Source organism: Dipodomys merriami, unplaced genomic scaffold (genome assembly GCF_024711535.1).
Source record: "Dipodomys merriami isolate MVZ:Mamm:240054 unplaced genomic scaffold, mDipMer1.0.p SCAF_1, whole genome shotgun sequence".
In the NCBI taxonomy this organism is placed as follows: Eukaryota; Metazoa; Chordata; class Mammalia; order Rodentia; family Heteromyidae; genus Dipodomys; species Dipodomys merriami.
This window is the reverse complement of record NW_027202270.1, coordinates 55,719,296-55,734,436: the sequence shown is the minus strand read 5'-3', so window position 1 is coordinate 55,734,436 and position 15,141 is coordinate 55,719,296. Positions and strand designations below refer to the sequence as shown.

The 15,141-nt window shown below is 38.2% G+C and overlaps 1 protein-coding gene across 1 annotated transcript in view; it reads right to left on the bottom strand.

Annotated features, from left to right (window-relative positions):
- Positions 1-15,141, bottom strand: part of Ccdc148 (coiled-coil domain containing 148) — a 301,529-nt gene that overhangs the window by 205,179 nt on the left and 81,209 nt on the right. Inside the window, exons 3-4 of the mRNA XM_070022789.1 lie at positions 11,690-11,752; positions 10,630-10,751 (exon numbers count right to left, since the gene is read on the bottom strand). Of these exons, the coding sequence (XP_069878890.1) occupies positions 10,630-10,751; positions 11,690-11,741 (174 nt within the window). The 5' untranslated portion in view covers positions 11,742-11,752. The remainder of the gene's footprint in view (positions 1-10,629; positions 10,752-11,689; positions 11,753-15,141) is intronic.

Sequence of the window (15,141 nt, the reverse complement as noted above, 5' to 3'; positions counted from 1 at the left end):
CTCATTCAATACGGCAGCATTACTAACAAAAATTAGCAAACAGCACTTTCCATATGTGCTTTAACATTATCATTCAGTTTAAATAGACTTAATATGGCCAGAGTAAAATGGTATAATAAATAATAACAGCTGTCAAAACTGTTAACTGCATGTATAAAAAATAAGCACACTTAAACAGTAAAATAAACAGAGAGATACAGTTTTAATTAATACAAATCTTAATAGACAATTCATTTAGCCATGTAATATTAGAAGTATTCATATTCTTTTAAGCCACACATATTTTTTTTATTATCTTTAAGTAGTTGTACAAAGAAGTTCCCTTTTTACAAAACAGTATATGAGTACAAAGTGTCAGACAACATCGCCTATCTCTCTTAACCCATGCCTTTGCTCACTGTTTTTCTTTAATTGAGATTAGGTGATTACATAAATTTCACATATTTCACAATTTTGTGAAATAATGATACTTAGTTAAAGTCACAAACACATTTTAACCTTCCCAAGGCAAATTGTCATTATCGTGGTCTATACAGCTTGTGTATTCTATGAGCTTTGACAATACAGGTTATTTTTTCTACATCAGAAAGATGTTTACATGTCTTTCCTTTTACTTAGTATAGGTTGTTCCACATATTCTGTTCCTCCTCCCGGCTTCCCTCTGTTGTGTGCAGATATCTACCATATATATGGTTAAGAACATGGAGTCATTTAGCAATGATATTACAAAATGGGTGGTTGTCCTTTGTTTCTTGAGTCCTGTTACTTTGCCTTATGTTCTTGTATTTTGGCTTTAGCATCCACATATCAGGGAGACCATGTACCATTTGTCTCTTTGTTCTTGGCTTACTTTGCTCAAAATAATTTGCTCTAGTTCCATCCATTTCCCTGCAAATGCCATTATTTTGTCCTTTCTAATTGCTGCACAATGTTCCATTGTATATAGGTACCACAATTTTTGGATCCACTCATCAGTAGTGGGGCATCTGGGTTGTTTCAAAATCTTCACTATTGTGAATGGTGCTGCAATAAACATGGGGATGCATGTGTCTTTGTATACTGGTTCCTGTTGCTCAGGGTAGATGCCTAGGAGTGGTATGGCTAGGTTATAGGGAAGGTCTATATTTAGCTTTCTGAGGTACCTCCAAACTGTTTTCCAAAGTGGTTATATTAGTATGTATTCCCACCAGCAGTGCAGTAGGGTTCCTCTTTCTCTGCATCCTCGCAAGCATTTGTCATTGGCTGAATTTAGGATGTGAGCCATTCTGACTGGGGGTAAGGTGTTATCTCAGTGTTTTGTTTTTGTTTTTTGTTTTTTGTTTTTGCATTTCCTTTACAGCCAGGGATGATGAACATACCCTCATGTGTTTCTTTGACATTTTTATCTCTTCTTCTGAGAAGTCTCTCTTTATTTCCCTTGCCCATTTCATGATTGGTTTGTTAGATTTGTGAGGGGTTAGTTTTGTAGAGCACGTGGGCAGCAAAGATGGCGCTGAGAGGGAGTTGAGTGGGCAGAGCCCAATTTGCTTTATGTTCAGTGCGTAACCAGCCCCGTGGAAGCTTAGGTACCTGGTGGGTGTGACCTTGACAGTGATTGGTTCCTCTTCCTCCCCTGTCATGCCACCCACTCTTTTTTGCTTAAAAAAAGGGCTGCTCTGTGTTAATAATGAGTTTCTTCCTGCTTGACTTGACTCTCTGCTGTGTCTGATTGTCTCCCGAGCTGAGGGAGCCTGGAGAACAGGCAAGCGGCAGCACTTCCCTTTCCTCAGACCCCATCCATCTTTCGTGGGATGGACGAAGACCCAACATAGTTTCTTGAGTTCCCTGTATATAATGGATATTAGACCCTTGTCTGATATTTTGCTGGTAAATATTTTTTCCCAATTAGTTGGATGTCTTTCTAGTTTGGTTACTATTTCTTTGTCTGTGCAGAAGCTTTTTATTTTAAGGTAGTCCCTGGGACTCTGTTCAGGAAGTTCCTGCCTGTGCCTATATGTTCAAGTGTCTCTCCTACTCAGTCTTGCAGTGGTTTCATAGTATCAGGTTTGATGTTAAGGTCTATAATCCATTTTGTGTTGATGTTAGTGCATGGTGACAGGCTAGAGTCTACTTTCAGTTTTCTGCATGTGGCCATCCAGTTTTCCCAGCACCAACAGTTGAAGAGGTTATGATTCTTCCACTGTACATCCTTGGCTCCTTTGTCAAATATCAACTGACTGTACGTACATATGCGGCTTTATTTCTGGGTCCTCTAGTCTGTTCTGTTGGTTTTCAGGTCTCTTTTTGTGCCAGTACCTAGCTGTCTTTGTTATTGTGGCCCTATGGTAGAGCTTGAAATCCAGTATTGTGATCCCTCCTGCCTTGTTTCTTTTGCCTAGAAAGAACTATTCTAGATCTTTTGTTGTTCCATATGAACTTTTGGACTGTTTTCCCTATTTCAGTAAAGTATGTCATTGGAATTTTAATGGGAATTGCATTGAATGTGTTATCAATTTTGACAGTATAGCCATTTTCACTAGATTAATTCTGCCTATCCAGGAACATGGGAGACCTTTCCATTTCCTGGTATCCTCTATGATTCCTTTTTTTAGGCTTTTATAGTTTTTATGAAATAGACTATTTATATCATCTTTGGTTAGGTTAATTCCTAGATTTTTTTGAAATTATTGTGAATGGAGTTGTTTCCATGATTTCCCTTTCTGCTTGTACATTGTTGGTGTACAGAAAGGCTACTGATTTTTGTGGGTTAATTTTGTATCCTGCTACTTTGCTAAATGGTTTAAAAGAGTTTGGGGATGGAGCCTTTGGGGTTGTTAAAGTATAAAATCATGTCATCTGCAAAAAGAGATAGTTTAACTTCTTCCTCCCCTATGTGGATCCCTTTAATGTCTTTTTCTTGCCTTATTGCTCTGGCTAAGGATTCCAGAACTATACTGAATAGGAGTAGAGAGAGTGGGAATCCTTGCCTTGTTCCTGTTTTTATAGAATTGGTTGTAGTTTTTCCCCATTAACTATAATATTGGCTATTGGTCTGTCATACAAGGCTTTTATTGTTTTAAGGAATGTTCCTTCTATTCTTATTTTTTCCAGAGCTTTTAAGATGAATGAATGTTGTATTTTATCAAAAGGCTTTCCACGTCAATGGAGATAATCATGTGGTTTTTGACCTTGGATCTGTTGATGTGATGGATTACATTTATTGTATGTTAAACCATCCCTGCATCTCCAGATGAAGTTTACTTGATCATAATATATGATTTTTTGATATGTTTCTGGATTCTGTTGGCTAGAATTTTATTGAGGAGCTTTGCATCTGTGTTCATCAAAGAGATTGGTCTGTAGTTCTCTTTTTTTGTTGGGGCTTTGCCTGGTTTGGGGATGAGTGTGATATTGGCTTCACAGAATGAGTTCGGAATTACTCCCTCTGCTTCTATTTCTCTGAAGAGCTTCTGGAGTATGGATATTAGTTCCTCTTTAAAGGTCTTATAGAATTCCATAGTGAATCTATCTGGTCCTGGGCTTTTCCTTGTTGGAAAGATTGCTTCCTCTCATTGTAGGTTATTGGTGTATTTAATTGATTTATCTCTTGGTTCAGTTTGGGCAATTTGTATTTCTCTAGGAATTCATCCATTTTTGCTAGATTTTCCTTCCTCTGTGAGTATAGAGCCTGGAAATATTTCTTTATAATTGTTTGGATGTCTTGGATGTTTGTTGTAATTTTTCCTGTGGCATCTTTGATCTTATTGATTTGGGCCTCTTCTCTTCCTTTTTTTTTTTTTTTTTTTTTAAGTTAATCTTGCCAGTGGTCTGTCAATTTCATTGATTTTTTTCAAAAGACCAGCCTTTTGTTTTATTGATTTTATTTATAGTTTCCTTAGTCTCTATCTCATTAATTTCAGCTCTTATTTTGGTTATCTCGCTCTATCTAGCAACTTTAGTTCAACTTTTTCTTGTGTCTCTAGAAGTTTTAGTTGCATCATGAGATTGTTTATTTGGTCTCTCTCTGTTTTCTTGATGTGTGCACTGAGAGCAATAAACTTGCCCCTCAGGACTGCTTTCACTGTGTCCCATAGGTTTCTTTGTGATGTGTCTTCATTTTCATTGAATTGTAGGAACTTGTTAATTTCTTCTGTGACCCATGTGTTGCTCAGCAGTGTGCTACATAATTTCCATGTGTTTGAGTTTTTTCTACTGTATGCCTTGTTATTGAGAACTAGTTTGATTCCACTATGGTCAGATAAAATACAAGGGATTATGTTGATCTTGCATTTGCTTAAATTATTTGTATGAACTAAGATATGATCTATTTTAGAGAAAGTTCCATGGGCTGCTGAAAAGAATGTATACTGGGTTGTTGTTGGGTGGAAAACTCAGTATATGTCAGTTAAGTCTGCTTGAGATATGATATCATTTAATTCAGATACTTCTTTGCCAATTCTTTGGTTGGTATACCTGTCCTTTGGTGAGAGTGGAGTATTAAAGTCTCCTTGTATTGCATTTGGATCCTGTAAAAGTGAGAGTATTTGCTTACCATATTTGGGTGTGGGGTATATAGATTGACAATGGTGATATCCTCTTCTTGGATTGTTTCCTGTATTATTAGAGAGTGACCTTCTTTGTCTTTTCATAGTGATTTTATTGTAAAGTTAATTTTATCAGATATCATAATGGCAACTCTTGTCTTCTTGCTGGGGGCATTTGCATGGTAGATCTTCCTTCATCCTTTTACTCAAAGTTTGCTTTTATCTTTGGCTGTGAGGTGGGTCTCTTAAAGACAGCAAATTGATGGATCTTGTTTTCTGATCCAATCTGCAGTTCTTTATCTTTTGATTGGTGAATTGAGTCCATTAATATTATTTGGTTATTATAGAGACATATATTGCATTTCCTGTCATTTTCTACTTTCCTAAGTTTTTCTTCTTTCCTTTCCTCCTGTGTTTACTAAGTTGGTCTCCTAACGATATCTATCTGGTCAGGATCTCTGTTCATGAATGCTTTCTTTGGGTTGTAATCCGCTCTTAGTATTCTTTTGCTGGCTCATTGTTTATGAATTCACTTGATTTTTCTTTACTATTAAAATTTTTAGTTTCTCCCTCAAATATGAATGCTAGCTTTGCTGGATATACCAGTCTGGGCTGGCAGTTGTTGGTTCTAAGGGCTCGGATGGTACTTTCCCAGGCTTTCCTTGCATTCAGTGTCTGTGTGGAGAGATCTGCAGTGATTCTAAGTTTTTTCCCATTGTAGTATAGCTCCTTCTTTGCTTTTGCTGCATGCAAGATTGTTTCTTTATTGCTAAAATCTAGCATTTTTACTATAATGTGCCAAGCAGTGTTCCTCCTGGGATCTTGCTTGTTAGGTGTTCTGTAGGCCTCTGTTATGTAGGTAAGATTTTCTCTTTAAAGACTGGGAACATTTTCAGTGATGATCTTATTGAATAACTGTTGCATTCCTTTATTCTGGTATTCCTCCCCTTCATCCACCCCAGTTATAGGAAGGCTAAATTTCTTGGTACTGTCTGCTTGTTCTTGGGCTTCCTTTTGGCATGTTTTGAGTGTTTTTTCCATATCTGTAACTTTTTTTCCAGTGCCAGTATTCTGTCTTCAGTATCTGATACTCTATTTTCCATTTCATTTATTCTATAACTGTGGCTTCCATTGTGGTTTTCATAGAGGAAATTGAATTTTACGTAGAGGAGATTGAGCCATTTATAATTTCTATGTCATTCCTTAGAGTACTAATCTCATCTTTTAGCCAGGTGTGTACTGCAAATATTTTTTGTGTATTTCTTGTTTGAAGGCCTGGGTTTATTTTGATAGCTCATACCTTTGTTCTTTAAATTTCTGATCTAATTCTCATTTTAATGCTTGAGTCATTGCCTCTATCATCTCTTCGATGTAGCGTTTGTCTTCCATTTCTTTTTCGCTTCCACTGGTGTTCTCCCCTGTGTGGTTGCTGGCCTTTGAGTCTGGTTTACTATCTTGGCTGTTGATGAATTTTGTAATTTTTCACTGTGATTTTCACATGTGGATTCAGGGATTGTTGGAGACCAATTCCAGGCCCTGATTGTTTTGGTCACTAGGTGGCTACCCTTCCTTGGTTCTGGATTTGTTCCTGGATCAATTGATGTAGCTTGCTCTCAGCACTGGGCTGGTTGAGAGTATTTTACCTGGTCTGAGGTTCTGTTGTGGGAGGGGCTGCTTTCCTGCTGCTTGTGTGACTCACATTGGGCTTACTCCTATTAGTTTGTGGTGGACAGACACACTCCACCCTCTTCTAGGTGTACACTCAGGTCCTGACCAGTCAGGGGCAGGCAGTTAAGATAGCTAGGGTTCCTGCTTGGGACATAGGTAGGGTTCCTTCAACTGCCTACTAGATATCCTAAGCAGTTCCCACCTTTAGTCAAGGAACAGCCACCTAGACTGCTTGTGTCCCTCCCAGGGATGCTCTTGGTCAAGCCTAGTTGGCTGGGTATGTCCACTGGTTGCTGGTATACTTGCACAGCTCCCAGCTTCCTTAGGACCTGTAGTCCAGGTCAAGTGGGGGCCAAGTCAAGTTCTGTGGGGTTACCACCAGTGCTGGTCTCCTGTGGCAGGGGGGCCTAAGTCCCCTGTGGGGTACTCACTTATCCTGGTACTGATTGGGAGCTGTCCATTGGTGCTGTGGCAGATGGCTGGTTTTCAACACCATGTTCCACATTCGTTGAGATGATTGTGGGCTATGCTGGGTGGTGGTGCAGGCTGGGTCTGTGTTTCACCGCCTTCACCACTGTTTATGCTGTCCCGTTTGGTGTCGCAGGTATGGGGTTCCTCACCGCTGCTGCCCCGCTCCGGGCTGGACTGCTTCCATGGGCCAGTGCAGGGAGGTGCGGGGTCACACTGCAAATCTGGGGTCCTTTGCTACCGCTGCTGCCACCTCAGCCGCCACTGCTCTTCAGGGCTGGGTTGCTTACACGGGCCTGTATAGAGAGGCAACACAGGGCACTGCAAGTCTGGGGTCATTCCTTTGCTGCCACCACTGCTGTTACCACTGCCCTGAGCTGGGCTGGGTTGCTTCGGTGGGCTGCTGGGGGGGCGGGGGTGTCACGGTGCAGGGGTGGGGGGGGACCAGAGGCCTAGCGTCATTTTCCGCTGCTGCCCCTGCCCCGCCAGGGCTGCCCTAGCCACCCCAGGCTGGGCTGGGCACTTCCAGCCGGCAGGTGCAGAGACTGGGCTGGGCTGTTCCCGCAGGCCCATGTGGAGAGGCTGCGCACTGCGCATCTGGGGTGGTTTGTTGATGCCCCGCTGTCCATGGCTGCCAGCTGCCGCTCAGGGCTGGGCTGGGCTGTTTATGCATTGCACCATGGGGGGGGGGGGTCTTCGTGGAGTTCTGCATTCTGCGGTTTCTGTTTGTATTCTCTGGGTCCTGTCCGCCCCCCCACCCCCCCCCCCCCCCGGCTCTTGGGAGTCTTCCGGGAGCCTTGGGATGCTGGCGGCTCTGTGGTCCCTGCTGGGTCCTGAGCTGGGCCGCTCACAGCTCGGCTGGGGCCGCCGGCAGCAAGGGGTGGGGGAAGGCTCTTCCCACTTTACCTCTTTGAGTAGGTTCTGGAGTTTTCCTTTTTCCTTTTTTTTTTTCACTTCCTGTATCTCCCTAAGTAATCGCCTTTTTGTTGTTGGTGGTCTTTTGAAGAAAGGGAGCGTTGAGACCCGAACTCTCTATTTGGCTGGAGAGAGCTGGGGTGTTTCCCTACTGTTCCCTCGCCATCTTGGCCACACATGTTTTATTTTTAAAATCCTAAATAATAATGTAAGAATGGAAGTGGTGATGTGGCTCAAGTGGTAGAGTGCTAGCCTTTAGCTGAAGAGCTGAGGGACAGCACCCAGGCCCAGAGTTCAGGCCCCATGACCCCCCCCACACACACACACGAACAACAGATAGTATAACTAATTCTAATTAATACTGAATGTTTGGCAAATTAGCATCCATAACATTAAAAAATAAACTTTAGCACAACTACATAAAAATAAAAAGCGAACTTTGGAATTTTATTTAATTTTCAATTATTTCATCACCTTGAAGCCACTTTAACAAAGGAAAGCTCTAATTAGGAATTGTTTACAACTTCAAGCATAAATTAAAACCAAAATATCAAATTTCCTGCCTCTCAATTAAATGAGGAAACTCCCAAAATCATGTTCAAGAATGTTATTAATATATATTCTTTAATTCAGATATAATAAAAAATAACTGTAGGGAAGAAGGAAAATGGTTAGAAAATTACATGGTATAAGACAATTTGTGTGTGTGTAAACCAACAATGTACAAAATATTTAAGAGAAAATCATCATTATGAATCTGCACACACTAAAAACAGAAAATAGAAACTTATCAAAATGGCCACAACAGACTATGAGTCATGTTCAGTAGTTGAAGACATCTGTCAAGCTAAGAAACCTGAGGCACAAAGATTTTCTAGAAAAATACTTAACTAAAAAGCTTCCTCTTGAGTTATGCTCCATTATGAACAGAAAGGTTCATGACACTATTTAAAATACCTGTTGAAAAGAGCAACTGGTCAAGCTCACAAATGTATAATACAATTGTCAGAGATGCAATCTAGCGGCTGAAAGGGTTGAGAAATTACTGTTTTTGTATTTAGTGTCAAAATTTCAAAACAAAATAATAATTAGAAGTTTTAAGTATGCTTATTCTCTGATAGTAAGTCTGTTACAAAAGAGAAATTAGCTTTGACCAGATTCTGATTTTAACACTCAACTGTTCTACATACAGCCAAGTGACTGTTTTGTTACATCTTAGATGGATGGATGGACAGGTGGATGGATGGGTGGTTGAATTTAAGATTATATATATTCAGCACAGAAAATGATATAGAAGATATATTTGTGGTGGTATCTTTACTAAAATAATAACTTGGGAAAGAAATTTGTTAATAGGTCTCAAAAATACTAAAAATATTCATACATTTTGGCTCAGATATCGAATCATGCTCATTTATACTATGGAGACAGAGCATTCTGAAACACAGAAAAGTATCTGGGTATGAAGGTTTTATAGTAGTATCATTTCCAATATCATGCAACCCAATACCCCTAAATCAGGTGTGACAATGCATGTATTATTTTCTATTTTGAATATAGGACTTGTGACTCTTGTTTTTGATTAGTTAATTCTTTCTCCTTATTTTCTATTTTATTTTTTTAAGAGCCTTGCTATGGAACCCCAATTTGTTCTCAAACTTCCAGTCCTCCTCAGTGTCAGCCTCCTGAGTGCTTTAATAAGCCTGAAGATCTCAATTCCAGGGTCCTTTCTTCAAAATAGCCTTTCCTGGGCACTCGAATAGGAAAAAATTCTGCTATTATATACAGGAAAGCATGCTTTATTGCAGCTTATATTTACTGTAATTTTATTTCTAGGTTTATTTGATAGACATTGACTCTCCTCCAACTGAACAGTGCACTGTTCACTGAGGAAGTCAGTGTAGCATGTTATTCACTATTGTATTGTCAAGGCAAACAAGCAGAAGCACCATAAATTATGTAGACTGGAAGAAGTAAATATCACATAAGAGATAGTACTGTTAGTATTATAAAACATGAACAGAATACAGGATTTAATCTTTGTATTTACTCTGGAAGAAAAGAAAACATAGATTAAATTATATATATATATATATATACACATATATATATATATAATGGGCAAAAGGTCAGAATAAAACTCACAGATATGAAAATAGTATTATTAAGATGACAGTGTGTGATTTTGCTATTAAATTTCTTTAGCTATTACTATAGCATAAAATACAGTATATCTGAAGCAAACTAATGATGCCTCAGTTTTTAAATACTCAACTCATATAAATATGGATATATGATAATATTTATAGACTAAGGTATCAAACTTGCTTTGAATTCATATTTATTACAGTTTTTAAAGAAAAGAGTTTGCATTTTTAAATAAAATTTTAGAATACAAAGGAAAATTTGTAAATTACTGCATTCCTTCACCAAAATTTTGTTTCAATGCACCAACCAACAGAAATGTTGTTTTGAATGAGCTACATAATTTTCATGAGAGAAATATGCTACATGATTAATCCGAAACTATACATAGTTCTAAAATACTGGCACAATCGTTTGCACATAGGCCCTTTCAAATCTAGTCCAAATTGACCTTGTTGTGGCATGGGACATATCTTTGAGCAAATATGGGAATTCTAGAATAGAGAGAATTTGTGAGCATATTTATACAGTGTTGAAAGAGGCCCTAAGGAAGATGATAATCCATGGCTGGCAATGACTAGAATTTTTCATTTTTCAAATTTGTTTGAAATTGCTGAAAGCTAATGAAATAACTATTGTTCCAAAAATAAAGATGAATTCAGACCTCACAGGGTTGTTAAAAACATTGAATGAGTAATGCTTATAAAGTAACAGTGCCTGAGAACATTTCATAAATATTAACTACTGTTCACTATTACTAATAGTTGGAAGACTTAAAGACTGAACAGCCACTTATTTTTGCATTTGCAATACAAATACTATTATACTTCTTAGTAGTTCAATTGTCCCAAATCAGAAACACACACACACACACACACACACACACACACACACACACACACACACTAACCTTTAGCTCTACGGAAGCAGAAGCTAATTTTTTTGCTTCAGTTAAGGCACGTAATTGTTGATAGTCTACTGGTTTATACTTGGTTCTTCTCATCTCATTTTCTATACCAAATACCAGGTTACCTATTTTTCATAGAAAAATGACAGGGAAATTGTATAATGTTACTCAAGTTGCAATATAGGTAAAGGAAAGATGTTGTCTTCAGATCTCATTGTAAAATATCTTAAAAGCAAATATTTATTCATAATACCTTAACCTCTTTAAACTCTTAGAACATATCTGTTGTATTCATTGCATACAGTACTTCTAAAAGAACAAAGAACAATTCCATGTAAATTAGTGTATTGTGGATTTTAGAATTTTATAATGCCAAGTATGACAACTGGAAAGCCTTTGTTTTTATTTAAAATGTCTTAGGCATCCTCTGTGAACATCTTTATTAATAAATTTAAGACCCACTAAAATTACTTAAGTAAATTTGAAGTCATAGATGAATTTCTAACCTAGGCCACATAATTTAAATTAAATTGCAAATGAAAGCTAAATATTAAATGGTTTGAATAAGATTACAAAGTATTTAAATCTAGTATTCTCCACCTAAGTATATACAATGCCCTAACTTACTAAAAATATCCACTTTTTCGATAAAATAAATCATAGATAGGATAAACTAATATAAACCTGAATTCAATGACACATAGACTTTTAATTATATGAGATAACTAATCTGTGTGACATCAAGTAATCAGGATTGAAGAAATCATGGGTTATATGGAAGTGAAGATGTGGCTTAAATGGTATTATATGACTACAAGCAGCTCCTGAATGGTTATAAGAGGCTCTGAATGCAAGAAAGGCAAATGTAGAAGACAAAGCTATCCTGGCCATTGTTGATTAAAACAAATACATTGCAAGAGAACTGGTCGATAAGTCAATGTAAACAGAAAAACTGAGCTTTATTTAAAGTTTTAGAAATGCTCATTTCAACTTTATATTATTTCAGAATTGCATGATCTCCTATAAATCACAAAACAGAGTCGGAATTGGAAAAAATAAATACCTGAGCTAGCAGTTTCCCGAGTTGCCATAAATGGAAAGTCTCTCTTATTCATGTTTTCTGTATCTGTCAAAGGAGCAAGAGAGTTTCAATTTTACAACGTTTTTTAAAGAGGTTGATTGAAATATTTTCAGAAGTGGGGATCAGGTTGGGGTGGCATTACTCTTCCTTTTTATTAAAAACTGTTCCTCTGGGCCTCTGGAAGCCTCACTCTATTAGTGTATGCCTCTGTGCCCTGCTCATTCTTGACCATTTCTTCCCATCTTTTTGCTCTTAATTCTCCTTCATTGAATTGTGCCCACTGATAAGCACGGGGTGAATGGTGTGTCTGCTTTTCTTGAGCTTCTGTAAGACATCACTTGTGATGTACCAGCCATATCCCTCCACCCTGGAATGGACTTGCTGCCTGGCTGTGGTAGTGCAGTCTGCAGATGGCCTAGAGTTGCCACTTCCTCCAGGCTGGACTCAGCTGCAAAGGTATACACTTCCAGGAACAGCCAACACCAAGTGACTGAGTAAAGTGGGAGACAAAACAATCCAGGTCCAAGGCGAGACACTGAGGGGTAAAAGTTGCTCCAGAGCTTCCTACTCAGTGAGCCTTGACATTACTGGAACTTGCACTGAAGCTGACTTTTTCCTCAGCTCAATTCTGCTTCCTCTTCCTTCCTTTCAGAGGTCTGGTTCCCTGTAAATATCTTGTAACATGTCCCCCTCCCCCATCTGCCTTGATATCTTCTTCCTCAGACCGACCTGAAGTAGCACTGAACTAAGTCACCTTCTTTCTAGGAATACAATGCCTCCATTACAGATTAGTCCAGTGGCTCTTCAAAAGCATCCATGAAGATAAACTAGCCATATTTAGTGACCTTTGCAGTCATTTAAACTGCCTTAAATGGAGGGGAAATTGGCAAAGGTCCATGACTTTTGAAAACTGTGTCAATGTACAATAAATCATGCTATTTTCCAACTAATTTGGGCATTTAGCAATAAACACCAGTGTATAAATTCCATAGAGTCCTTGATCACAAAAGTCTCATTTGAAGGCTTTAAAATGATTGATAATCCTCCCCAGAAGCTGCTTTCTACTCATACCAAAATCTTATCCATTAAGATTCTTCCAAGGTAAATATCCAGTCTTCTACTTTTACTGCCTTTAAAAGGGTCATGCCACTTACGCTAGCATTATAGCAGCAGTTCCACTCTGTGCCACCGTGGCCCATTCTCCACCTAAGTGACCTCGTAGAAACTCTCTGATTTTGATTTGATCCCTTAAGAGGTTTTCTACTCCACTTTTTAAATAGTACCTCAACTCCTTTTGATGGCCTCTATCGTCAAGTATGCTTCACTTTCATCATCTTTCCACCCTCATCTCCTTCACATAGTCCAATATACTCATCTATTTCTCTTTATTACTCCAATGTATCATGTTCATTCAAGGATTTCCCACTGGCTATTTCCTCTATCTTAAGATACTTCCTTTTGGCATATTCCTAGTTGGTTTCTATTTACCCTTCACCTTGATCAAAGTATCAAATCATCAGAGAGACCCAACCAGACCTCTCCATGTAAATAAGAGGACCTCATGTTTGTCTCTGATACTTTTCTTTTCCATGGTGATTAGTATGTCTTCACATCTGCATTTTTGCTGATTGAGGTAAAGTACAAGGTAGCAGTACCTTGTACTCTGTTGTTTCTTTCCGATTATACCCCTGAGTGTCCATGTAGCATAGTCAATAAATTCTATTTGAGGCAATGAATAAAGGGTGGTCCACTCTCCAGGAGGCCTAAGGCAGGAGGACTACGAGTTCAAGACCAGTCTGAACCTGTCTCAAATAATAATAATTAATAATAATTATTATTATTATGTTGCCCTTTAGCTACTCAGAAGAATGTCAGTTTCTAAGCCCATATTGTAGTTTTTCTACCTACCTTAACTTTTTTATTTCTTCTCATCTACTTTTTTGGGTGCCAGTACAGGAGCTTGAATTCAGGGCCTGAGTATTGTCCTTGAGCTATATTTTGCTCAAGGCTGATACTCTACCACCTGCATCACAGCTCAACTTCAGGCTTTTTGGTAGTTAATTAGAGAGGAGAGTCTCACAGACTTTCCTGCCTTGGCTGACTTTGAACTGCGATCCTCAGATCTCAGCCTTATGAGTAACTAGGATTAGAGGAGTGAGCCTCTGGAACCTGGCACTTTTCATCTACTTTAATACTAAATTCTACTGCAAGTGTGGCAAATTTAAATGCCCTGTAAGGCTATCAGTTAAGCTAAATGAGAAAAGTGGCAAGAAGCAATACTTTAAGAAATGTTTTTTTTTTTTTTTTTTTTTTTTTAATTTTTTTTTTTTGGGTCCGGTTGTGGGCCTGAACTCTGGGCCTGGGCGCTGTCCCTCAGCTCTTCAGCTCAAGGCTAGCACTCTACCACTTGAGCCACAGTGCCACTTCCGGTTTTTTTCTTTTTGCTTATGTGGTGCTGAGGAATTGAACCCAGGGCCTCATGCATGCAAGGCAAGCGCTCTACCACTGAGCCACCTTCCCAGCCCCTAAGAAATGTTTTTTAAAAAATAAAGAAAACTGAATATAATTCCACAACAAAGATAACTGAATCCATCATTTTCTTTTTGTAAAACAGGTAAGGCAACACATAAAGCAAGACTCCTGAACAAAATGAGGTTGGTTAGCTGTGGCCCACAGCACCTATTCTGCTGTTTTCCTTCTGTTCTTCTACCTATGTTTTTAACTGTACAAGTCTGTCGTCTCTACTAGGAGGAGATGTCATTGGTTCTCTAATTGATTAGGTTAGTCTTTCCTTAATGGATAGCTGAGGTTCTTTGGATTTAGACTCATTTTTCTTGGTGATGAGATTGAAGAGATTCCGTCTCTGAAACAAAATGAGGTTTTGCAGATTTCCCTTTCAGCTACCTTGGACTAATTCTGTAATTTATCACCTTTGTTATAGAACAAAATCACAGAGGAAACCACAACTCACAAATACTTCTCACCATCTTTACATGGACTTCGAAAATCTAACACATTCTGGAAATAAAAAAAACTAATGCATTCTGAATATCAAAATGCATTCTGGAAATAAAAAATGAATCTGTGTTCATGAACGTGAAACTTACTTTAGTTCCAACTATAGAGGAGACCAAATGAAAATATTTCTGGACCTAAATACTTGGGTCTTTTGATATGGATCATAAATAGATACTCTTGCTTTTCAAGAATGTTAAGAGGCTCTAAACCTAAGGAACTATTAAATATAAGCAGTAAAAAATGATTCAATTGTAGTATTTCTTATATCAGATATATATATATATATATATATATATATATGTAGATATTCAGATTTGAAATTTGAGATAGTTCAGAAAAATTACTAGGAAAAGATGTCTAAGTGATTAGCAGTGCTACTTCAGGTTCAAAATCAAAATTATAAGCTACATTACAGG